The 27,373-nt window shown below is 41.7% G+C and overlaps 1 protein-coding gene across 1 annotated transcript; it reads right to left on the minus strand.

Annotated features, from left to right (window-relative positions):
* Nucleotides 1–2,507: 2,507 nt before the first annotated feature.
* On the minus strand, nt 2,508–27,065 carry kif18a (kinesin family member 18A). Its single transcript, XM_058382336.1, has 18 exons — nt 26,927–27,065; nt 25,911–26,264; nt 23,973–24,130; nt 23,324–23,428; nt 21,869–21,979; nt 19,990–20,187; nt 15,887–16,063; nt 14,634–14,708; nt 14,305–14,405; nt 11,923–12,085; nt 11,455–11,619; nt 10,034–10,155; nt 9,235–9,479; nt 8,691–8,750; nt 4,463–4,844; nt 4,191–4,283; nt 3,471–3,580; nt 2,508–3,013 (listed from the first exon to the last, which is right to left on the minus strand). The coding sequence occupies exons 2-18, from the start codon at nt 26,227–26,229 to the stop codon at nt 2,874–2,876; spliced, it is 2,724 nt and encodes a 907-aa protein (XP_058238319.1). The 5' UTR covers nt 26,230–26,264; nt 26,927–27,065; the 3' UTR covers nt 2,508–2,873.
* Between the last annotated feature and the right edge of the window lie 308 nt (nt 27,066–27,373).

A 27,373-nucleotide genomic window follows, 5' to 3' on the forward strand; every position in this document is an offset into this window, starting at 1 on the left:
GCCTCTCGCCCGGCCTTATTGGACGCCGTTTCCGACACGTCGGCCTCCTCATTGGCTGAGACAAAGTTAATAAACTTTAGTGAAGACCTCCCTTTTTCTGGAAAAAAAAACAAAAAAAAAAAAACAAAAGAGCTTCAGTGAAGAGATTCTCATCAACGACTAAGTGTGACAGAGCGATAGAGAGCAGAGAGAAGAGAGATGTGTGAGTGCTGTTCGAGCCTTGAAGCAGATGCACTCTGATGCAAAAGACAAGTTGTGAGACTTGCATCAAAATGTTGATATTTTCACTGCAGTGCTCAGCTCTGGAGATCGGTGCTTGAATAGAGATGGAGAACTGGCAGGCACGTGCACAAATGCGTGTTTAACATCACTCTTTTCTGATGTTAGACAGCAGGAAAATAAAAAAAAGTGACCCAGGAGATCAGACCGACGAGATCACGTTACTGTTTTGTCTACAATTCAGACTCCAACTCCACCAACCGATCAATAGGAACAGTGACGAATGTTATGTACAGTGAAACAAATCCTTTACATTCCTCCGTACGGTCTCACTCAGCTGTCCATGATGTCTTTTTCATTTATTCCTAACAAGGAAAAAAAGGGTTTAACATAAAAATGTTCACAGTAAACATAAACTGCTTTGCCATTGAGCTGAATGCATGGTGAAACCATAGAAACCCTGCAGATCAGAACATGTAAACAAGCTGCTGGTCCTCTTTTGTGCTGGACTCCTTTACTTTCTTTTCCTCCTTCTTGATGATTTTCTAATGACTTCCTGGACTTATGCACAGAGCTGATGTTCTGGCTCGTGCAGGCTTTATGAACTCTCAGAAACAGTTGTCTGATATGTTCTCAATCTGATATACACCACCAGTCAAAAGTTTGGACACACCTTTTAGTTCAATGTTTTTTGTTTAGGGATTTATTTTCTACATTCTAGAACAATACTGGAGATTTCAGAACTATGAAATAACACACATGGACTTAAGTAATCCATATGTAATGACAACAAGAAACAACTGTCAGTTGTTATTTTAAGACACGAAGGTCAGGTGTTCTGGAATAGTTCTTGCAAGAACAGTATTGTCGAGTGCATTTGCAAAACCCATCAGGCACCATGATGAAACTGGCTCACATGAAGACCATCCCAGTAAAGCAAGACCAAAACTGACCTCTGCTGCAGAGGAGAAGTTCATTTAGAGTGACCAGCCTCAGAAATCACCAATTAACAGCACCTCAGATTAGAGCCGTTATGAAGGCTTTACAGAGCATCAGTAGCAGACATATCTCAATATCAACTGTTCAAAGGACATTATTGTGTATTTCGGCCTTCAGCATTGTTTTACAATGTAGAAAGAAATAAACATCAGGAAAGACCATGGAATTAGAAGGTGTGCCCAAACCTGGTCCGGTAGTGTGTGTGTGTATATATATATATTTACTCAGTGATCAGAACTAATATAAGAGTGTTTTAATAATGTAAGAGTGTTTTAGCGGATCCCATCCTGTCCTATCCTCTAGTTTCCTACTAACTCACAGGACAGAGGCTTGTGAATTCACAGGTCAGTTCACCTGGAAAAAATCTGGTGCAGGTATCTGCTACCTGAAGCAAATAAACTCCCACATCATGACTGCGTTCAGTGAATTCACTTTGCTCTTAGGTTCAATTTATTAGCTTGGTAAATGTAAGTAAATGTAAATAAAGTAAATGTTGGCATATTCGTATAAAGCCAGTGTAGCTTCATTCAACATGAGATGGAAAAAAAATGCCTCAATGATATTTATAGTAGGTTTTGTTTTCAAAATGTGCTGAAGATCCATCAAGAAATACTGTAGTCCATTTGACCGACAATACAGATGACCAAGTACAAACTTTTAACTGCAACACCTCCGAAGTTTTAACATTTACACACGGGATTCTTCGCACTGTAAGTGAATATATCTTGTTCTGAAACACTAATAGTTTTGGATTGTTAAAACATTTTCTACATCTCACACCATATCAGATTAAAATCTTTAAGATCCTGAATCTTGCTGCCAGAAATGTGTACACAATATATGGCCTGTTAGCAGATCATCTGAGGTTGAGACTAGTAAACACGTAACGGCGTTTCCGTTTGCGTGCTGTAAAAACCACACCCAGTCTGATTACACCCATTAAAAGGAAGTGTTTGGGCAGAAGAAACCTGGCACAACTGGATTTATTGACCACATCGGAGCTTTTTTTTTTTTTTAGCACAGTGTTTAAAGGTGCCAAATTTACTTCAGGACATTTTCTAAGGATCTAACATTTCAAGAATGCTCGAATATCAGAATTATTATTATTAGATCATTACAAGCACTTCAGCTTCGTTAGGATGCCATAAAAATGTCACTCTCAGTAATGTCATTAACAATAAGTGGAATAAGTCCTGTAGATTTATTTGTATCGTTTGATAGAATCATATTCATCATCGTGCATGATTGTGAGCCGCTATTCCAAAATAAATCGACTGCACACGCAGAAAAAGAGTCCAGAGATATTTATTCCAACGTCTTGCCTTACAGGGGAGCTTTAATTGTTTAAAAAGGACAGAAAACAACTAAGCATCAGGAACTAAGAACAAAAATCATGGCAGGTTTCGTTAATTTTACTTGACACTAGGTTAAAACATTCTTTGTACAAAGTGATAATATTGTTAAGAAGCTGTACATTTAAAACAAATTCACTACATCAACACAGTCAAGATTAAACCCTTAGGACGTCTCGTATCTCCAAAGCGAATCGCAATATCCATAAAGCAGACGTGTGAAAGAGAGAGAGAGAGAGAGAGGGGGAACAGTGCATGAGGCTTTTAGAAGACTTGTGTTTAAGTGGTTATTCTGGAGACATTTCACATCCTCTTCGTGACTTTCTTGAACAGGGCAGCGGGGCCCAGAAATGATGATTTGGTCTTCCGAGTGCCGAGCTGATGAAGGTTTCCCTCTGATATGCTGCGCACCACTCTCCTGCTTGGCTCGTTCTCGGATGGTGCTGAAGAGTGGAAGGACATCATGAAAAGAAAAATAGGAAAACAATCAAACTGCTGTTCGAGGGTTGTAAATAAAAATTTTTTTTTAAAAAAGTGAGAAAACGAGATGGATCGATAGTAAGAAGATAGAGAGAGAGAGAGAGAGAGAGAGAGACCTCGAGAAGACGTAAGAGTCAGAGCGATTGGGAGGAGCCCATTTTTTTTGGCTGAGAGTTTAACAGCTGTCAGGTGGCCTAGCCCTAGCACTTCATTAGCACTTCGACAAACATAATAGATTATATAAAGCCTTAAAAAACCCCACAAGGGATGATCGTGCTTCACTAAAAATAAGGACAGAGCCCAAAGGGGTGTTTTCTGGACAGCTGGAACCTAACTCAGATTAAATGAAGTTGTCAGTGATGGGATTTGGTTAAAGGAGAAGCGCATGGGAAAGAAGTTGCAGGAAAAGACCACGCTTACCTCCAAAGCGTCGCACACGCAGTGGCTTTGTGGTATCGGCGGGATCCCGTTTTATACGTTTGGGCACTGCAGCACCCTGGGTAACGTCTGGGCCTATCTCCTTTCCAAAGCTGGAGGAGGGCACAAGCATGCACATAGGACTGTAAGTATTCCCGGCTTATGTAGGAGGGGTGAACACATCACCGGTACAGGCACCAGGGAAAAGATTCCCGTCATCGTCTATTGATATTTTATTCGTAGTTAATTGGAGGACACATAGATTTAAGTATAACTGACGATACATATGGTATAAACCTGCTGCACTACACACATCATCAGCTGCTCCACGACACGGTGGACCGTGGAGTGGTCTTAGTTAGGAGGGTTAATTAGTTTTCACTGGTTATGGACGATCTTTTCAGAATCAGGTAAACTATCATAATGCGGATAAACAGAGAAAATAAAGACTCTAGCTAGTACAAATATTTACTTAGTCTTTCATTAGATTACGATATAGTTCACTTAGTTAGGTTACAAGGGAACCAAAACATAGCACTTGGTTAAGCACACTAGAGCTCACATGTCTGGTGAGCTAGCTAAGGAAATTCCTTCGATTGGGTTTCATTTAAATAAAAAGCTACATATATAAACACTATTGTTTGTAATGAGCCAGGCAATATTTTTAAACAAATATAATAAAAAAAAGCCATGTTATTTAGTGGGTAATGACTGAACACTCACCAGTTGAGCTTGCGTTTGCCCTGTGCTGCTGATGTCATGGCCATGTAGGATGGTTTGGATCTTCGCAGTTCGAGAAGAGATGGAATCTCCAACCTACAAACCAACCGAATGATATTAACCTCTGACTTTCACATGAAACTTTCACTTCTGATGCATTAATAGTGATTGAAACTTTTCTCTTTAACCCTGTGTGATCTTGTATTTTGCACTACATCGACATGCCAGTGCTTTGTCTAATGTTCAAGTGATTCTCGTTCTCTACAGTCTCCTACCTTTTCAGGGCATCGTTGGCATTATTGGCTCGCAGGACACGGAGTTGGCTCAGGCTTGTACCTCCAGGAGGCTCGGGTGATTTGGGAGACAGGATTATTGTGCTGTTAATCGGGCTCGTCTCCTCCCCTTGTTCGTCTACGCCCACATCAAAGGTGGAATCAGGGTGGATGGAGACTGGAGTGTTGGAGGGCTTTGTCTCGGGCGTGTAGGACAGCGGGCAAATGCCCTCATGACGCAGCACCTCCTGCAGACCTGGAGGACAGAGCGACGGAGCGGCACCTTCACATCCCGAGCCAGGCTTCACGGGAGAAATGGGCAGCTTCCTCCTGATTGGCATTTTAGGCACGGTTTCAGATTCCTGCTCCTCTCCAGTAGTAGGGCCTGAAACAGAAATAAAATTGTTAAGCTAAAACAAGCAGATTATGTTGATGTAAAAGGAAATTTAAAAGTGAAAGAAGCCTCGAAAGCAGAAGAAACCTAAGTATAAAGCAAAGTTAGCCAAAACAGGCTGAACTTTCACGGCAGCCCCTCAAGATGGATGTTTTAATAAAATTGTTAGGTTTGTTGATTAGGCTATTTACCACCGGAGAACATTCAGGTTTAGCTAAAGGCAGACAGCTATGCATTAACCCCCGGTCCTGGCCTTTCAAAGGACGGATGTGCATGCACTCCTGAGCTCGGTGGAAAAAGCTCAATTTAGGTTTAAATTAGGAGGAAAGAAAGTCTGCCATATCAGCCAGTTCCAGGTCTGTTGGAAACTGATTTCCTAGTTAATTTTTTTTCCTACTTTATTTCTTTTTGTCAATTACCTGATAAACAGGAGCTGCGTATTTTCAGTGCAGTCCTTGCTATTTTTCTATCAGTAGAGAAAACCGAACGGATATTTAACCTTAAGAAATGCAGTTTCTCTGTGCGTGTCATACTGTAGTTAAAGTTTGTAAGCCTTTCTTAATCATTCTATCCTATGCCAGTCTTATGCATGCGCACTTCCAAATCCATGCCAGCTGTGACACACATGACTTATGCCCTTCAAAATGCAAATCCCGTACGTCGTGCTCTGTTTTTATCCTCGGTGCTTGTCGAGCGACATAGAAAGTCATGTCAAGCAGCCACACGAGCTATACAGTCAACGTAATATAAAATAATATACCATACCAGTGTTACAGCTATGTGCAAACAGGGTACTGATATAAGCTAGGGATTTTTTTTTTTCCCCAGAGGTTTCTAGTCCTGTTTTCCTTATGCAGATGTGTCACTATGCGTCACATTTAGCGTGAACTCGACGTCAAATTCGGCGGATGAAAAAGGCGCTGACAGTTTGAAAGGAATCACACACAAAAATCCTGATCAAGTTCCTCTCCCTTCACTTCTTAAAACAGTACACGGAGTACAGGCACACACCGGTAACGGAGGATGACTCACACATTCATTCATGCTACTCCCAGTCCCTCTTCAACCACGCTAGCACTCTATATTCCATATGTTCGGGTTTATTCACAGAGCCGACGCTCCCATCCCGAGTAGTTCTATATGCATCCACTACTGAATAATTTAGCTATTTTCGTCACCTGGTCAGATGAGTCAGTAGCAGTGCACCTGAGTGGAGAGGAACGTGGGAGAGAGAAGGAGTGAAGCGCAGGGTAGAAAGAGAATGAGAAAGAGAGAGCAGAAAAGGAAAATGTGTGTAAAAAAAAAAAAAAAACACAAGCTAAAAAAATCAGAGAAAGTGTTGTCCGGGCAAAAATGTTTAACAAACCCATCTGCCGAGGCTTTCATGGGGTGTGTATGCATAGGGAGGCTTCAGGATGCTGGGCACTGTCGGAGAGGTCCGACACCGAGTATCGAGCGCTGAAGTATGCTGGAACACGTCGTGTTCCTGCTGCACACTGACTCATGGACAGAGTCGGGGGGTGGGGATGGAGAGAACATGTGCAGATATACAAAGAGGAACTGTGATTGATAAAGACAGCAGCTGTATCCTTTAAGAGCTACTGTCACTCTCTAGAAGTCGGACTGCCTGAGAGGACAGCATGTCGCCGTGATGGCTAACGAGTGCATGCGCCCTGATGGAGGGATGTAGAGAGGAAAAAAAAAAGTTTCAGTGAAAATATATCAGAGATGAGCTCTTTGGGAGCCGAGCCCTAGTGTGCCCTGTTGGACGTTTTCTGATAGAAAACAGCACTCGTCTACGTCACCGCTGGGGCTGAATGACAACAACACACACTGGTCTCTGTGAGCGTGATGCGCACTAACACAAACACACCCTGCAGGATGATGTGCGGGGAACGCGGTGTAATAACACACAGGGTTGAAAGAGTGATGTTTGGGGTTGTGTGTGTACACGCCAGAGTGCTCTGGATGCCGTATTTCTGGATGACGGGATTAATACATGCATGAAGTTCTATTTCTGGAGGAGAGAACGGCTCGGATTAGGGTCGCCTGGCTGCTGCCTCCCTCCCTCTCGCCATGCTGATGATCCGGCTGCGTTTCACATCGTACGTGACTGAGCCCCTCGGCTCGCCGCCTGTCCCCTCCCCTTCCGCTCGGCAGCGATTTTATGAATGAGACTAGGAGAAGAGCAGGGGGAGTGGGGTGGGGCCGCGAGGGGGGGGGGGTGAGAAAACGAGAGGGAGGGAGGGGTAGACCGAGAGCTTCATCTCACAGTAGAGGAAAATGAGACTGCAAAGAAGGATGGACAAAAGAGACAACAAGCGAGACGGCAAAATAAATCACCGGAAGAAACGAAGAATGCATAAGCACTGATGTAATTAAGAATTATGTAAACACTGCTTAATGAAATGAAAACGGAGCGGGAGAAAGACGCAGAGATTATGAGAAAAGAGATTGCATTCTCTTAAAGCACCGTCCAGAACCGGATTCAGTTCACATGTTAAAAAACGGCCGCACACACGAGAGGAAACGGTCAGAGTACGTTTTAAAGGGCTCAAGCTTTCTTCAACCTATTCCTTTGTGACCGATAAAGCGGATTTTTCTTTTTCTTTTTTACAGATCTGATATTTTGAAATCTGAGAAATGTGGCACAATGGGGCCTGGCCAAGAGCAAAGCCTATTGATTGGAACAGAATAAATCCATTGGCCAAGGATTATGATTTATTCCTAATGCACTATTTAGAAGTCAGGCATATAAGGAATTTAATAGGTCTCAGTGCTGGAGATTATTTCTTTTCAGCATCATTTCTCAGCCACACAGGCTTTATGCTTTTCCCTCTCACCCAATGCGGAACCCCAACTGGGACCTGGCGTGTTCCTATATTTCCCCACAATGCGTCTCAATCAAATGAGTAACACCTGTTCTGCAGCAAATATCATTATGGCCAATTTACTGAGCCATAACTCATGCCGTCTACTATTCCCCAGAAGGTTTCCTCCCCTCTTTCTCCTATTTTCTATATACACAAAACCCTCGGTGGGTGTCAATTTATTAAGTCAGCTGTGCAAAGAAACCACGTATCAAATCCTGGTCTTTTCTCGGTGCGGATATTTGAGCATCGTAATCTCAGTGCTTGCTCTTTCTCTTTTCATTCGCGGTGTATTTCTTCGGGCACAGATTTTCGACGTCAGAATGAACTTCTCTTCCATGTTGATTACAGATCCGGTACAGCTGAAACCGAATCTCTGTTTAAAAAAAAAAAAAAAGTTGTAAGCGCTCAGGAGTGACATGCGAAGGTACAATCAACAAAAGTGTTTGGCACTGTGATGGATCTGTCTCCCTCTCTCTTACTCAAATACACACATCCGCAAGCGACATGAGTGATGCTCGTGTCACTGGAGACTGGATTAATGACTGGAGCTGAAGCATGCTGAAGCGGACTGTGGGCAAAACGGACGAGAGGATTGAAGGGACAAAGACAGAGCTGTGACACACTGCAAAAGAATCTGACAAAAAAAAAAAAACAAGCAGCGGTATAATACACTTTTTACGCAGTGCCATTCATGTGGAATATATCAGCACCAACAAAAAAAAAAATATCCATGACCTTTTTTCAAGTTCCGAAAGGATGGAAGATAAAATTTACGAATAAAGATCTAAAATAAAAATAAATCACTGCTTCACTTTTGTATTAAAAGTCCAATATTTTTGTGATCAGTTTCCCCAGCAGTGACTGAACATAAAGCTTCCAAGATGAAGATGTGAATAAATAGCTAGGCTTGAAGTGAGGATGAATAATAAGAAGCAGCAGAGTGATGGCACACATGCACGTTTACCTTTCGGTGAGCGAGACAGTTTGAGTCGCTGTGAGACACGGCGTGTGGGTTTCTCTCCACCTGTAGAGGGTTGAGACAGGATCATCATCAGCTAAGAGCACTTCACACACACACACACACACACACACACACAAATAGACAAATCTACAATTACAGCACCGGTAAACTCAAAAATCTACACTAAATCAGTCATCTTTCTTACCCTGTTCGTTCATGTCCCTGGACATAACATGACTCCTCTGTATTAAAACTGATATTTTCTGATGAAAATTTAATGGATTTTGTCTGTCTCTGAATGATGCATTATTTTTTGATTTGGGGAAAAATATGTTGTTTTTGAGCGATCATCGTGCGTTTCTCTCAGACATTTATGGAAGACGTGTGATGCATTTTTGTCTTTAAATAACTGAACAAACACACAGATTCAATGCATACTGACTTTAATCAATCCTGAAGTGCTATAATAACTATGCTGTAGCTGGCCTACAGAGGTTTTTTGCCGTTCGGTGAGCGCAATGTAAGAAGGCCACTTTGCACCACTCACTGCATGGCGTATTCTGGTGAGTGATGAGGTGAGAGAAAGACAGGAAGGGCTGGAGAGAGGTGTGCTCAGTGCATTCATTTTGTTCTGCCTTCTCTTCTGCGTTCTCCTGGTCGGCCCACACCACGCCCCGCTCTCTCTGCACCAGGTGCTCCAGCTCCTCCTGCTCCGTGTCGTCTGTGGACATGCCCGCGGCCTTCAGGGCCAGCCTCTGGCGACGGTAGGCAGGAAGTAGGGCATGAACCAGTCTGAGAGAGAGAGAGAGAGAGAGAGAGAGAGAGAACGAGAGAGAGAACGAGAGAGAGTGAGCTGCAAGGTTTTTAGAATAACCTTAGCAAAATGATCCCATGCTATAAATCATGCTAGTGGCAAATATTTAAAGAAGCACACCTGTATTAAAGGAACTCATGATATATATGCAAGACAGAATGTTAATAAAAACTTGGGGTATGTGGTATGAAAGAAAAAGAAAAAAAAAAAAAAAAAATCACACTGATACTCTATAATAAACAAATATATATCACAATCTATACCTATTCAATACTTTTTTTATTCAAAAAAAGTTATAAAATACTGACTACTGCGATTTCTAATCACACATATATAAAAAAAATAAAGTTTATTGACAATTTCATCATACTGATGTGATACTACTACTGAAAAATGACAAACTCGAATTTAAGTACACAAATACAAGACAGTATCATTAACACTGTTCATAATATAATGCTTATAGTAAGATTCGTAATGACCCACTGGTGTGTATCCTGCTGTGTTCTACTCTGCGGGCTCGGATACATACTTGCGTGTGTGTTTGTTTTCCTGGTCCTGCAAACCGATGAGATGGCGCATGTGCTCAATGTGCTGCTGCAGGTCAGCCACCTGCAGCTTCAGCCTGTGGCACTGCAGTTCCTTTTTAAGCTCCTACACACACACACAAAACAGTATTAGTATTAAACAGTTTCAATTTAAGTAGCTGTAGGCTGTATAGATACACAAAGCAAATAAATTGGCACACTGCTGATGATGTTCTGGTTTAAAATGTTCAGTGAAGATATTACTGATGCTCTTGTGTAAGGACACGAGTTGTTGTGACATCACTACATGACGTCAACATTGACTATTGGGTCATACTGTGCATCACTATCCCTCCACTGATATTTAAAGGAGAAAATACTCAACAGTGACATCACTGAAAAAGCTAATAAAAAGTCCAATATATAAACAATGGTCTAATTTTAACCAATGATCTAAGCAAAGCATTCAGTTATGTTTAATTAACAAATCGCGATTAAAATGCAATTAACTGTGAGAATATACATCAGCAATATCAACACGAAGAAAACAAAAACAGCCCAAGCACTCCATGGTAAGTGAATGGAGAAAACAAACAGCAGTACAAGTGAAGAGGGGGTAGTGCACTGACGTGAGTGAGTGGCTCAGACAAGAACAAGGAGACAGCAGGAAGAGGTTTCTGGGCCTAGAAGGGATCAAACTGTACTAATCCCTCATCTATACCGGGAAACCAGTAGAGAGAAGCGCTGGCACACAAACAATAGCGGCAGGTCTCGGCTCCACTGATTTGTTTCGGTGCAGCCTTTGTTTTTCACTTGCTCTCTGAGAATGTGCTTTCTGAGGAATCTGTTACTATCCTCTGACGCAGGGAGACGGAAACGCAAGCAGATCATGGAACATTGGACTGGCAGGTGCATCGCTACTATGCTTTACTTCTAGGAAAAGAGAGAGAGAGAGAGAACGGCAGGTAGAGGAAAAACTAGAGTGAGAAGATATATAGATTCAGTGGCAGAGAGAGAGAGAGAGAGAGAGAGAGAGAGAGAGAGAGAGAGAGAGAGAAGCAATGTTTTTCAGAATAACCTTTCCAAAATGATCCCATGCTCTGAATCATGGTAGCTTTAACGATTCAAAGAAACACACCCGTATCAAAGGAAAAGGCAGGCAAAGGGTGAATCGATCTCGGTTTTCCTATTTTTACCGAGTTATCTTTTGGTTTCTACTTAAGCAATTCAGAAAACACTTCAGGTATAAACCACAAAACAAAAATAAAACCCCTTTTTGCTGTTTCTACACAAAAGCAGCAGATCCAGTAAATATTATCCCTCATCCTGATGTGTATTTAAGAACAAATACTAAACAAAACACACTACTAGGAATGAATTATTATGAAAGGCCATGCAACATGTGATCTCTGACCATGGAACTGACCTCTGGTGTGTGTCCATCATGCCCAAGCAGTTTCATTTCGTTTTCGAGGCGATGGAGCCAACCTTCATTCTCCTGGAACTGCTTCCCTCTGTCCCCCAGCCGCCTCTGTAGGTGCTGCCGATGAGACTGCAGAGACGCCAGCTTACGCTCGTACTTACAGGTGGCCTAACACACACACACACAATGCAGGTTTTCCAATCACAATGTGTACATCACATCAGTTGATCATATGAGACAACATCATAACCTGACCTGACCAATTGAAAAATTTGTCCATGTACACCCCCCCCCACCCCTAAGTGACCCAACCACACCACCCCCGAACCTGTGAAAAAAAGAAACATGACACACGGACGACAGCTTGAGCTAATCGTTTGAAAACCAGTGATAAATTGTACAAACACAACATGACCTCGGGCAACCTCGTTTTTGTGCTCGGCAGCGTGTGTTAAATGGTGGAACTGGTACCTTCTCTGCTTTGTCGTCTGGGAAGAATAGCAGGCCCTGCTGGTGCCACTCCTCCCTGTGACTGAGCCTTAGCTGGTTCTCCTTTAGCTGCTTCTCGATGTCCAACTGCTCCTTACGCAGGAGCAGCCGTGCGGCAAACGCGCTGCGCAGAGACTCGGACATTCTGCGCGCACAGACACAAACACTGTTTAACAAGGGCTTCGATGCGAAAGCCTACCACTACAATGTATATTTGTATAACTTGTTATAATTATCGCTTGGATGTTTATGTCATACTACAGGACCATGTGGTTATATAAACAATGCCAGCATACCAAACAATAATAGTATTGTTGCGAATCCAAAAATTGCAGGGCGAAGCAGCATACACAAAGAAAAGAAATGTAAAACCTCAGTTGTCCTTGAAAATGGCGAGAGTACAATAGAGCTAGTTTATTTGAAGTCAACAGCTAACTCCCACATGAAGAGGGTGTGGAAGCCTGTGTAAACTGGTAGCATAGACAAACAGCATCTGGAGAAGGGCCATGTCAGAAGGTTCGGCATGGATTTACACCAGTGATGAGCATCCACGGTGTCTCGGAGAAGCTGAATAAGCTGGATGGGTTCAACAACCGGGATCTTTCACGGAATACAAGTTACACTAAACTTCAATGCTGTATCTACAGCACAGACCATTCGCTCCCACCACCTGATGCGTTACACATATCGGATCTGGTTGAAGAAGGATCCGTTCTAGGGAGATGCAATGGCGTGCGGAGATGATTCAATCAGGAACCAAACATTACAAAAATTTAACAGAATTGACTAGATTCTGAACAAAGCCGGTCATATATATCACATTTCATATCGATCAGAGGCTACGAAATCATATTGTATTGCAGTCGATCCAGATATAATCAAATAGGGAATTGTTGGATTGAAGTGTGGAAGCCTGAGGTTTACATCCTTACTAGTTAAATGTTCTGTAACATTAACTACCAAAAAAGTTAAAAGCGTATAGTTTTTACTTGTGTGGCGCAGATAAACATATGAAGCTATTCATTAAGTAACATCTATAATCGCTACCACTGTGCCTACTGGTTGAATAAAAAATTCAAGTTGTTAATGAGGTTTGCTTTTATTTAGCTACAGCCTCTCTAAAGCCAGCAGCGTCATGAAGCCCTTGGAAAGCCAGCGAGCAGAAACACATTCTGAATGTCACATACAGATGGATTTTATGTTGCCAGGCGTGAACCAGCACACAGAGGGTGTTGTGTTCTATTGCACATTGTTTGGCCTATTGATTGGGGTTTTGTGTCGAACGATTTCTCTAACGCTGAGCTGTCGCTGTTTGAAAGGAGCCTTTAATAACAGGAACGTGATGAGGAAAAACGGCTAGAGGCATCCCGTCAAAATATTTGCCATCGCTGCGCATTCGGCTAAGTGTGTTGTTTCCGGCGGCCACAGACATTTTGTGGATACTCGGTGCGAGTTTTCAGCTACGGTTGAAGCTGTTGGAATTGGACTTCATTCAATGTGGCTCAGTTAACACATGAGTGAGTGCCCTCCTTCTATCCGCAAAACGTACACACAACCCACACAGTCACCGCAGGAAGGTATTGGCGCGTAGGTGGGAGTTGAGAGTGTTAGGGGGGAAAATAAATGCTTTAAATGCAATAGAGAAGAGAGAGAAAGAGCAAGAGAGGTCATCGACGGTGTGACGTAGGTGCGGTGGTGCCACCGGCGACCTTCTGTGTTTGGAGCATTTTCAATGCAGGCAGGAGTGTGCCGCCATTCCTTCCTGCTCAACCCCTCCCTCCTGTCTCCCTCTCCTTCCTCCCAGTTGTGAATTCTAATGCTGGTGAATGAAAATGCGTAGGAGTAAGACTCATTCATTCCTCCCTCGCCGCCTACTCTCACCCCTCCCTCACCCGCTTTTCCCCACCTCTCTTTCTATCGCTGTCTCGCGGATGGCGCTGCAGCACTTGCTGACGAGAGGCTCACGACGAAGCCGGACGGGGAGATGTGATTGGCGAGGGACGAGCCGCTACACTATGATGAATCCCCATCTCTGAATACGTAGCTGGAGGGAAATAATTAAACATAAAGAAAGAGCGATCTTCCGGTCCCGCCGGGTCTGATGAAAAATGTAGAGAAACGGAGACCTCCACCTGCAATGACCTCAAGTCTTGTTCTGTGTAGTCTTACTCATCAATTATTGATGCGCATTAAAAGTTTTAAAGAGAAGCTACACGTTACACATGGCATAAAATAAACAACTAAACAAACAAAAACACTGGGCTCAAACACACACACACACACACACACTGCTGCGTGCAAACTATGCTTGGCATGCCCGCGTGACGGCAAAGACGTGCATGCACATGCAGGCGTACGGCTTACTTCTCGAATTCAGCTCTTTTCTGGCTGGAGATTGGATTGAGGGCAGGAGCCTCTGCCTTCCGTTCCTCGTACTCTCGCAGTTTCTGTTTCAGCTCCGTGATCTGCAAACACACACATACGCACACTTAGCCTGGTCTCGACTAACATGCATTTCATTCTAATTATCTTACCCATCTCACCTGTCAAGAGAAACAGACCATATTTACACATGTACACAGTATGGGCAATGAGAGTCGCGCTATACGTATTGCACTCGCAGGACGCACGATAGAGAGCAATTATGAAATGTAAACACGACCCTTCAAGAAAACAAACACGAAAACCCTTACCTCAGCCTTCTGTTTCTCGCATATGACCGCATACTGTCCAACATGACTGTCCACACTCACAACGTTACTTTTCAGCTGCGTGAGAGATAAGAGAGAAGTACTTAATTATTACATTTCAGATACACCCACCAACCCTTGTAAAAGCACTATAAACACCTCCTAATTTATACAAGTATCCAGGGGTGGAGGGTGGAACATGAGCTCAGTGAACTTTACTAGTTGTTGAGGGCATAGCGGCTGGTTTGAGTATTTCAGAAACTGCTGCTGAAAATCTCCGGGGATTTTTACAAACACAACAAAATCTAATGCTTACACAGAATGGTATAAAATAAAAAAACCCCAAAAGCAACCAGTGAGAGGCAGTTCTGCAGGTGGAAATGCAATGTTAATGAGAGAGGTCAGAGGAGAACAGCCAGACTGGTTCGAGCTGACAGGAAGGCTACAGTAACTCAAATATCCGCTCTTTACCACCATGGTGAGCAGAAAAACATCTCAAAATGCACTACAGCAGTAGCAAGCACACCGGGTTCCGCTCCTGTCAGCCAAGGCTACAGCGGCCTTGAGAAACAACCAGGTGATGTTTTTCTATCTGGTTTTGGTGCACCCTGTGTGTAGGGTAGCCTCAGGAACCCGTCTTGTGTTGTTGATCTAAAGGTCTATTTTCATCGTACTTGCACTGGCAATGTTCAGTCTTTGCGTCATCAAAACAGTCTCTTATAATATTCTAAGTAATGACAAGTAACTTGTTGCTTATAGCTTGCCTCTTGTGGGCATGTAGTGTCTCAAAGTTGCATATATATATATACACAACATTTTGTTTAGTCCTAATGAAAACAAATGGCTTCTATAACTAAACAGCTGAAAAACAAACCAAACAATGCACTGATCAGTGTGAAAATTGGTTGTGTGATTCGAGTTGTGTTCGGTTTCGTAGTAGTTTTGTGAGCTCCATATAAGCGTGAGACAATATGTAATACGATAAGAAAAAGCCAAGGTTGCACTTAAAGCCTTACTTAAAAGTTTTGCAGTGGGAACTAAAGCTTTGAGTGGGGAAGTGAAGAAATGTTGAACATGGATTGATTCGATTCAGTCAATAGTTTCGGACCTTGCTGTGCTTCATACCCAATTTGCATAGAATTGTAATTTCAGGCTGCTGTTTTGTTGCTTGCCAATGAAATTGAGGCTCTGTGTTGGCCACAGACATACATCATCAATGGTGTGTGTGTGTGTAAGAGGGAGAGACATGATCTTACTGTGGACTTGATCTCCTTGGCCCGGTTAGCATACTTAAGTGTGTTGTGTGTGTCCTCGTACGATAGCGATGACGGGCTAATGTTTGCAATCATCACGGTTCTACAGTTCCCGCCCAGCGAGTCCTTTAGCAACCGCGTCAACTTGCTGTCTCTGTAAGGGATGTGAGTCTTCTTACTCTAAACCAGGAGAGAGAGAAAAAAAAAATCAATCAAGTAAGCAATCAGTTAATCTACAAACAATATTAGATTTACAAGATATGGCTTAACAGACGCCTTTGTAAATTAAAAGAGCACGATTTTCTTTTACACCGGGGCTCAGATTCCGACCGAAACAGGAGGCTTGACACACTCATTAAAAGTGCACTGCTGAACACAGCCACAGTGGCAGCCTATTGATTTGAGCTGGCTAGTGCTGTATTGTAATACACGCTTAGAAAGGAGGTACATGTCTTTTTTTTTTTCTTCTTCTTTCCCCTCTGTGCATCTACGCAGAAGTGAGTCACATTTCACAGCAGCTGACCCAAGGCAATCTCAGGTTCTAAAATGCCAAGTGAAATCCCACAGCTCGGTTGAAAACTCAACAAGCATGAAGCTTTATGACCAAATTACTGCACAGCTGGGTGTGTTAAGGAAGCTGTCGGCCCTGCACACATATGGCAGCAGCTCCAGGTGGAAGGACTGGGTGATTCCAGTTCACAGGGAACTGATTCGGTACAACTACATGCTGCGTCTGGGGCTGGTGTGCGAGTCGACGGGTGTGTAATAAGTGTATAGAAAGAGAGAGAGATTTTACAGTTTACGTTATTTTACAGCTAATTAAATTTTCGCTGCAATCAGGAAAACATCGGGCTATAATTAAAAGAAACAAATTAAGACCACATTTTTCTCTCTAAAGCATGTAATAGAAAATTCCATAAACCCTTTAAACGGTTAAATAATTAACCCTTTAATAATTTCCATGGAATGCCTCAGGACAGATATACACTATTTTTTATTTATTTTGATTTATCAAGGGTTGGATTAATCCGATTAAATACTACTGACCAGTCAAGCAGGCCAATAAAAAAAAAAATTATCTTTAGGGATGTGGTTGCTTAGACGTTAAGGTGATGGCTTACGGATCAGAAGGTTGTGGGTTTGAAGCCCAGGTCCAACAAGCTGCCACTGCTGTGCCCTTGAGCAAGGCCCTTAACCCTCAATTGCTCAGATGTATAAAAAGAGATAAAATGTAAATCCCCCTGGATAAGGGCGTCTGCCAAATGGCATAAATGTAATGTAACAGTGGTTTGTTATTTCCACCACTGCAGCAAAATTGGGGTCTCAGGCCCTACTGTGAGAATTACAGGTCTACAGTGTCTTTAAAAGAATACAGGACACATATAATAAACTGAGATTTTCCATAACATCATCTTCAATTGTTCCAAATGAACGACTCGTATATTTAAACGCTAAAAAGAGCGGCATATTTTGTCACTGGTCTAAAGGGATCAGGCCTGTTTCAGGCGTGGGTAAGACGAGACGTCTGTCTGACATGTTAATGTATGCGGATGGCATGAAAACAATCCCCACGAACCCACACTACAGTGAGGCCCAGAGACAGGGACAAACCTGCTCACCTTACTCCCCTCCACTACTAACACTAACACACATCCCCCCCCCCCCAAAAGCCACCCATATCCCACCCACCAAGAAATATTATTTACAGTTGTGAGTTGAACTTATTAGTACATGTTCACTACGAACACTTTTGTTACCTTTAAGGCCAACCATGGTTCCAGCGTAAGCCTTCTTGGGAAAAGCTTTTTCATAAACTAACCACGGTACTGGACAAAAACAAACACTCTGGATGGAAAAAAAAGAAAGAAAGAAAGAAAGAAAGAAAAAAAAAAAAAATCCCCAACACACCAGCTAAGATTATAAGCGAGCCTTACAAGGCTCTGTGCTGTTCAGACAAATAAACAAAGCGAACAAACAAGAGAAAATGACTTGGACGTCGGCTTGGGAAAGCAAACTCAGAACTTTCAAAAGTCCTTCAGCCCGGTCCTCCAGACTCACCTAGGAGTGGAAAATTCTTTTTTCTTTTGGGTACACGAACATCTCAAAGAGTTTACCTGCTGCTAAAACGTTTACCCCACCCGGGGCGAAACTGCACCTCGACTCTCCGGCTGCATGAATTAGACCTGGCAAACAGATCTCAGGCTGATACGTGGTTCTGATCATTTACGGTGTAAATGGAGGGATCACCTGCTCCACACACCCACAGCCCTCGTCATATACTCTTTACTCAAAAAGAACTAAACAAACAACACAAATAAATACCACAGGGCTGCTTCTAATTATTATCTCAAACCATGGGTAAAGGTCAGAGATCGGCTGGACCAGATCTAATTACCACCAACTGATTTTTACCCTAAAAATAAAAGAAACATGAATAAAACCAGGACAACAGGATTGGAACAAACAAAAGCAACGTGGGTGGATTTGATTCGATTTCTAATGAGCTACTTGGTTTGATGTCATATCGTGACCCAGACCTCACCTACCTCTTTCTCCTCACGCAAGAACAAATGACCTGAATCCAGGTTTTTACGTCCATGTTGATTAATTAATTACACGGTGCTCATGTTAATCCGTGTGTAGTCCACATACAGGGCTAATAATTGGCTTTGGCATGTTATTACTTTTGCACATTCCTATTGCACAATACAAATGGCAAAGCGAATCTTGTAAAGCATGAATAAAACAATTATCTCCGTAATGCTATTGAGAAAAGGGCAAAAGAAAAACAATGTGTACTCGAGCTGAGCTGTGGCAAGTCCTCTAAAACAAACAGAAAAGCAGTTTATCACAGTTAATGACATGAAACACTTACAGGCAGATTTAACAGCATTTTGTGAGACTACAATCTATAGCAGTCACGCGCTAATGGGATCGGATATAAATTACTCTCCATCCCTTTCGGCGCGGGAAAATCCGGATACGGCTGAACACAGAGTGTGTGGCGGCGGCGCGTTGGAGCCAAAAGCAGTGCGCAGACAGGGATCCCACACAAACATGCGCGCACACACACACACACACACACAAACAGAGGCCCCTGAGGAGAGGGATTAGTGTAGACAATAGAGGCAAGGCTAAGAGAGGTGTAGCTCTCCCAGGGCAGATAGCATCAGTTCAACCCGAAAGGAGAAGTGGAGAGTTGGAGACTGATATCCTGGGAGCGGATGCCAGGAAGAGCGTGCCGTACTGGGACACAAACTCGACTGACCCCGGCCACCTGGGTGCCAAGGAATGTTTAGAGTGGCACACGGGAGTTCAAGTCCATTGTCTATTCCTATCGAAGCTTATTTTTTAACTAAATCGCTTATTAAAGACATGCACAACATTTTCTTCAAATGATTCTTGATTAAGAATACGTTACTGAGGATTTTATAATGAGGATTTATGGGATTTATTATAATGAGGATTTTCTGAATAAATCTAAATATCATTCAAAGCACAACATTCTCTTAATATCTGATACCGGCTCATTACGACGAGGATTTCCGCATTATACATCATTGCTGTGAACATTTTTTTTTTTTTTTAACTTATATTAATGATTATTTTAGTGATGCTTGACAAATGAGCTGAAAAGTCAGGGGAATAGCTTGATAAGAAAACGCTGAGTAAAATCTGTGATACAACAGGAGCTATAATGTGTGGGTGAACGTATAGAGCATATGCTGGAAATAATAAATAAGTATATGTAGTGTTACTCTCCTTGGCTCCTGACTTTTCAGACAACCTTTAATTAAAAAAAATATCTATTTGTTTTTCATGACATTAAAAAGCACACAGTTAGTCTTTAGAGTGTTACTGCCATTCATAAAAGCAAGAGATAAACACGAACCCTGAAGCATACTCATATCCTTTATTAATAATAATAATTACTATTAAAAGACATTGTGATGATTGGGTTTGACTAAACAATAATTACTGATCGATATTTGGTCATTTGGAAACAAACCAAATTTCGGCACAGTGTGGCTCAGATACAATAAAGTGAGGAGACAAACAGTGTCAGGATACTACAGCTATTGTGTGTGTTTCTGTCTGATTGTTACCTTCGGGTCAGCGAGCGTGTTGATGACATTGGCCAGGGCGAGAAGAGAGCGGTTGATGTTGGCTCCTTCCCGAAGACGAGCTCCTTTAGCGTTGGTGGCGCTGGCCCTCTCTGAACCAGCTAGGTCAATCAGGCTCATCTTGGCCACACGCACATTTGGATTCAGACAGGCTGTCTTATCCTGCTGCCTCAGGTAGATCTGCCCAGGAAGACAAGCGGAAAAGGATGAATGAGCAAGGTCAACCTGTATGAAAGACCTCTGTGATGTAAGAGATAACACACTTCAGACAGTGCAAGGTTATACAAAAATAATGGAGGCAAAGGGGAGGGTGTGCTGGGTATGCTGATGCAGTGTCCAAATGAAGTGATGCTACTCCATTATTTTTTGGAGTGGGTTATTTCGCTTATACCACAGTGACTGCAATATTTATAGTTAGATTTAAATGGCATGAAAAGCCTGAGAACCAGAAGCCCTGGTTCTCACCTACGTTCTGGCTGAGATTATCATACTCCATATCATACTATCTCCCTCTCTTTATCTTTAATTAGATCAAATCTCTCTCCCTCTTTGTTTTTCTCTCGCAAATTAGCATCCGGTCATTTTAGCAAGAAGCCTAAAGAGAGAAAACTCCTTTGTCCTGCGCTAGGTAACTCTGACTTGTACAAAGCACTTCCTCCCGTAAATGTTAAATAAATATCTCCTCATATCAACAATAATAGATTTTAAACAAGTCGTTTTTATCCATCCGTTTATTATTAGTCTTTTGCAATACAAAGACCCTGTATATATGAGCTGTTACTATAGAAACACTAACGCAATAGAAGGAGCACGTTTACATAAACCTATTGCTCGCGTTACAGCCGAAACTACCGCGTGAGCTGTCCAACAATACCAAAATAACGCGTGCCTCCTGACCAATCAGATTCGAGCGTTGCAGTCGCACTGTGGTACGATAAAAAGTAGACTGTAACTGTGTAGATTTCTCAAATATGATTGGTCAGCTAGGACAGTAATGGCGTAAACTTTATATTAATGTGCTTGTTGTAATGCATTTCAACAATTAGGGCTAATTCACAGGGATGTTCCACATCATGCATGGAAGACGTTCTATATGTATATATATAATGTAACAAAGAAACTGTCTAATTAATCAATGTCACGTGCTGTTTTACTAAACATCAGCATGGCTGTATTTTTTGTTTTATTTGCTTTGATGAAATGAAAATGATTCCCAAAGACGGAGAGACAGCCCATAATAAGTGTCGTAACAATGTAATTAATGTAATGCGATCTTTCAAGGTAACAAACTGGTGCCCGAGTTGGAATTTTATGAAGCGAGCGGCGCGATGCGAACAGTGAAGCGCGTCCTTGTGCCGTTACACTAAAATATCTACGACTTTGTGCAACGCTGCATGTCCAATCAAATTAGTGGGCTGGAACTAACTGCTGTTTAATCAGCGATATGCATTAAACATTAAATGTAAAAGCTAATGGATAAAAAGGATGTGATGTCTTGCTCAATAATGAATGAAAATTGTAATTGTCAGCGAAACTGCTGCACTGCAAGAGGAATATGATTTTCTAAAATGAAGACGTTATTAACTCCGCTTCACGTTACGTTTTATTCCTTACAAAACAACCGCCATTAACATGGATGTGAAATGGAGATGAAAAATACAGTGTGTCAGAAATACCAGTTCAAAACCAGAGGGAGAGGACATGAACAGAGTATTAGCAGACATGAGCAAAAAGAAAAAGAAATGTAGGGATTTGGGAAAATAAATGGAACGAAAAGAGGACAGTGAACTCGTCATAAAAACTTTTCTGTTCCATTATGTGAATGTGTTTGGTCTGGCGCTGTGGCTAGACGGCCATTTACCTGAAATACGGCATGAGACCGGGAAGACGAGGCGTTCACGTCAGTGGGATGCTGTGTTCTATTTCTGTTACCGTAATCCAGAGCTTCAAGGATGTGCTCAGCGGATTTGGGCTACAAAGCAGAGAGATCAACACAAAACACACACACACACACACCCCCCCCTCATCAGTGGCTGCTCTTAGTGGTCTGTGGTTAAGTCAATCAAGGTGAGAGAGTAAGCGGGCACAAGTACACACACACACACACACAAAAAAACCCCCCAAAAATAAAACCCCATGAATGTAAACCCATCTTTCCTGTAAACAATTAAAACGTCACAAATCCCATAGGTATCAGAACATCTATAGCCAAAAGCCTAATTTTCCACACCTTCCTACGATTTCTGCACTCCAAGATGACATTTTTCACATTTTAATAAAGGACACTTTGCTTTGCAGTACTAATTCAAGAGTGGAGGTTCGGGGAGTAAGACTAGAAGATTATCGAGGGTTCGGAGACCGAGAGTTGGAGATTAGCAAAGATTCAGAAACTGAGAGTGGGAGATTAGTCTAAAGGTTAGGACTTGCACGGTCTCTCTCATTTAAATTCACTGATTGTTATTGCAATGACAAAGAAAAGAGTATCACATGCGAAAGGATAAACAGCAGGCAAGTATATTTAGTATAAATAACTTGAGTGTGTGTGTGTGTGGTGGGGGTATATAACAACTGTGAAGAAAACCACACCAGTCATTTAAAACAACACATTAACATTCCTGACTCATCACTAACATTACGTGCGAACTTTGCGATTCCTCCTGAATCACATGGGTTATGCCTCATATCCGCTCCTCTCAAGAATGAATGCAAACATCGTTCTTTGTGATGAGGTTTAATCATATATCTGCAGAATGGACTGGACTGTCCGGCACCTGCTGTTTACCCAGAACTATTCTCAAAACCAACAAGCCCAACCCTGCACGGAAAACCCCGACAGTTATCAATCCCAACACTATATTAAGCCCATAAATGAGCAGCTACTTTGATTCTTTTTTCCTTGTTCAGAGACCAGGTCTAAGACTTTGTATTAATACCACAGCCTGACATTTCAGTATTCTGATTGGTCAGAAAGTTGTTGATTCATTTTCTCTAACAGCAAGCAGCTCTGACTGTACTCCAGGCTACAGGGCAAATCCGAGGGTAATATTAGTGTGCTTGTTCTAATTAAGGTTCCTAAACAGGGACGAACAATTTTTTTACCGTTGTTAAACTGTCCAACTCTAACTAACTTGAGAAAAATGCCTGGTGAGGGAATGTCTGTTTATAGCTGCTATAACGCAAGTGTTAACTCATTTCATTACATTTAGCATAACTATCAATGGATAAAAAAAAAAGTGTTATAAGAGGAATAAAACACTTCAGGATGCGAAGAAGCTCATTCATTTCATCAAGTGATTAAACAGTGATTCCCACGTACCTGATGAAGGGTCAGGCCTTGCACCACCACTCCTTTTGCAGCATCTTCTCTCACGGCTAGAGGAGGGGAGTTCGCCAGGAGGTCCCGAATCTGTTCGTTATAAACCTGTTGATTGAGGGACAAAGAGTGTTTCAGTACGCGTATCGCTATATTAAGGGTCATCGAATCCATTTTTAATAAGACACTGACAGAAATGTATTACCCGCCCCTTTTTAAACGAGATTTTCCCGAAAATTTAATTAAAGCATGATTAATCAGTAATTGTGATTTTGGAAATAACAAGAAAATGAGAATTTTTAATAGAATTCTAGGCCAATGCTGACAATCAGTATGACCTTTATAGACTGCTTATACATTAGATAAACTCTCATACTGATAGCAATAATAATACATATTCACATTAAACAATCAAAACAATAAAAATAATCCAATCAAATAACACATATTTACAAGAACAATAAATAACTCTAACAGATAGCAACTTCACAATAATGAACAAATAAAATAAAAAACAAAATAGTAAAATAAATTAAAATAAATAAAAAAAGAGGAAATAACACTAATTTAAAAAATAATAATATTAATAAAATAATAATAATAATGCACAAATTAATATTAGTGCCCTTCTGCGAGTAGGTCCCCTGATTACCTCTAGATAGGAGAAAGCCAAATCAAAGACTTTCTCCTCCTTGATGAGGTCCATTCTTTCGAAGAGCTCTTTCATGGTGAGGTACATCACACCCGGGTTTTCACTGCAGCCCAGCATTGTGTGAGTCTTCCCTGCTCCTGTAGCTCCATACGCAAACACTACGCAGACACAATGAATCAGAATGAAGCGATAATATTTAATTTCACTTACATGATTTCTGATGTGAAGAAAACCATCATGACTCTTCCCTTAAAATAAACCAAGGAGCCCAGATTCCCACTATATTCCACTCATCGCATTAACAGGAAACATAACTACCGCTAATCTAGGAATGTGATGAATCTATCTAACAAATCCTACTACTTAAGATTCCTCTGATAAGATATTGCCCGACATTTTCCCCACTAAACCTGAGATAAAGAGCTGAACAGGAATGTGCAACACATCAGCATTCAGAACAATCCTTTCTGTAGTTTATTGCTTAGCATTTCGCTCCCTCCAGCTCGCATACGCATGTAACACATGAATCAATGAAAGGCTCAGACAAGTGGGCTATCCGCTTTTCTACAGGGATTCCCAGTTAACCACGAATACTAAAATTAGTCTGCTGGATCTCGATGCAGTGACGATGGCGATCAATTAATGCTTGTCGATACGTGCACATGTGTGTGTTATTAGTCTGAATAAAGATGTGCGGATGCCAGATACCTGGAGTTAGATCATTTAAAACAGGAAGTCTTTCAATTTTTCGACAGTTTCACCAAACTGTAATGAAACTCATTATTCAGTTATACCCATGAATGTGGATTACAACCAAGACCCAGATGAAAACTTGTGAATCGATGTCGTATGCAGGAATCTTATTAGACATGTGCGAGTAAGAAAGAAAGAAAGAAAGAAAGAAAGAAAGAAAGAAAGAAAGAAAGAAAGAAAGAAAGCAGGCAGAATCCGAAGCATTTTCCTTTCAGAGTGAAACTAATCATGTAACAGGCACCCGGCTTTCATTTCACTCACTGTTTACACAGAACTACACTCGGCCAATCGATAGATTTCAATTATGATTTGATTTACAGATAAACAGTCCGCCTTTAGGTCAATATGCTAACGTGATTAATCATTAAACAAAAGGCTAAATCCGAAATAGCCTTCCGTTCACTGTACACACATGCCGTGATGAGATTACAGGTTTTATTACCGTGACCTGATACCGAAATGCTTCGTGGGGGTTTGTTGTAGTTTCCGATCCGTTGACGTAGATCTTATGTCATAAAACTGTCCACAGAACAGCTCTTACACAAACAAAAACAGGACGTAAATGATTTTCGGCCCTATTCGGATGGCGTTAGTTTGATCAGGTGGACATCGGGTAATTTCCCTTTTTAATTTTGAACACAATAAAACCTTAATCAAAGTATATGAGAAGCATCTTTCATCAAGCATTTTTTAATTGCAGGAAGGGTTCAAAATTAGGTGAAGGGTCATTGATACATTTGCTGCAAGCAACAACAGTCGAAGATCTTTTTTCCAACACGAGGTGAGAAAATGCATCCGGATGAGACTTACACCAAAAACCTCTAACGTCTCACAGGAAGAATGAAATATCAGCACAGCAAATATTCCAGTGTAAGTAGGTTTCCTTTAAAAGCGTACTCTTATCACACCTTGCACTAAAGGAAACACTAGATCTGGATGCCGGATGCACCTCTATCTGATATCACACAACACTTCGAGCTCTGATATTACAGAAAGTATTTGGACTCTTGTGTTTCCCTGCCTAAAGAAATATCTGAAGCTTTGCTGATCAATATTCATTATCCTGGACAGAACATAGTGTACTGAGTGCAAGCTATGACCTCTGTGTTTCTAACTGACCACTCGAGCATCACCACATTACACAATATATCTTTTCTTTTCAGTCTCGAGCTGAACTGGCCTCACCTGTGCAGTTGTAGCCGTTCAGGACCCCGTCGACTACTCCCTTGGTAGTGTTTTCGAACACTTCCATCTGAGTCGAATCCTCCCCGAAGACATGGTCGAACACGAACTTCAGGTCTTTATTCGCTCGTTTCCTCACATCCCTTTTCCCTGCTTTTTGGCCACTGAAAAATGATACCTCCTGCTCCTTGGGGTCAAAGATGAGCATGTGGTTATCCACGACACGGACTATATTCTTTAAGTTTCCGTCTCTTTCCCTGGCGTTTAAAGGGCGGACACGGACCACCACTTTTACGTGGCTGCACACTTGTCCTTCTGACATGATGGCTTTGGCTCGGACGCCCGCTCACTTCAACACTGGAAAACAGAAAAAGGTTTTTGAGACCAATAACAATAACGACTGGACACGATGCATGCACATGTAGTGGACAATCCTCAGCTCATGATATGGATGCCATGTTTTATTATCAGATACACCTCTTGTGCATTCTTGCCAGCAAATCCTTTACATAAAGCCTAAATGGGGCGGCGTGCAAAAGTTTGTGCACCCCTGCTTTATGTTTTAAGGAGGAAAGGGGGGTGTGGGCAAACTTTTGCATTTGATTTTCATGCATTTCTCCCCAAATTGCAGGTATGAGAGATGAATATAATGAAAATGAAATCTGACTGAATAATAATTACAGGTGCAATAATGAATAATTACTATTCACGGCAGTACCACTGTGCAGTTAGCCAGTTTCAGTGTCGGCTTTATATGAAGCTGCACAGTACTAAAGTCACTATATTTTTGCCTGGCAAAATTAGGTATAGTTTTTTTGTTCATATATGAAGTTTAAAAAACCCTTCTCATTTTGTTATGTAGGAAACAGACGCTCGTTCTTTCAGCATGGCCATTTTAGCGAGCTAGCTTGCCTTAGCGTAGCTTTACCCGTAGCTGGCTTCTAAGCTAATACAGCCCTAATACACACACACACCTACCAGCTATTATTACACGTTTACAGAATAACGTAGTAATTTACCTCTCCAAACAATATATATATATATCCACAGGACAGCGCAGAACTGGCTATTTAATACAAAACATATCACTTTCTATATCATGGAGCCTTTCAGTTGCGGATATCAGCGCGAAGATTTTCAAACACAAGCCACACGGCGGACTCGGCATCTGATTGGTTGATTGAGAGGACAGGCACGTCACGTGACGCCGCCGGAGTTTAGCCTGCGTCCGGAGAACGTGACGTCAGAGGCAGGCTTAACGTCAGAACAAATTTTATGCAAAAAAAAAAAAAAAAAGAAGTAAAAATTAAAATAAAAAATGTTTTTTTTAATGAGAAGTACAAATATATTCCATACAAGAGTTGGATTTAAATATACCGTAGTTGCTAATATGCAGTTGGCTTCAATGAGAAGTGAATGGCTTTAGAGCCTGATTAGACATATATAGGAATGACCCGTATGAATGT

Source organism: Hemibagrus wyckioides, linkage group LG27 (assembly GCF_019097595.1).
Source record: "Hemibagrus wyckioides isolate EC202008001 linkage group LG27, SWU_Hwy_1.0, whole genome shotgun sequence".
NCBI classification, from domain to species: domain Eukaryota; kingdom Metazoa; phylum Chordata; class Actinopteri; order Siluriformes; family Bagridae; genus Hemibagrus; species Hemibagrus wyckioides.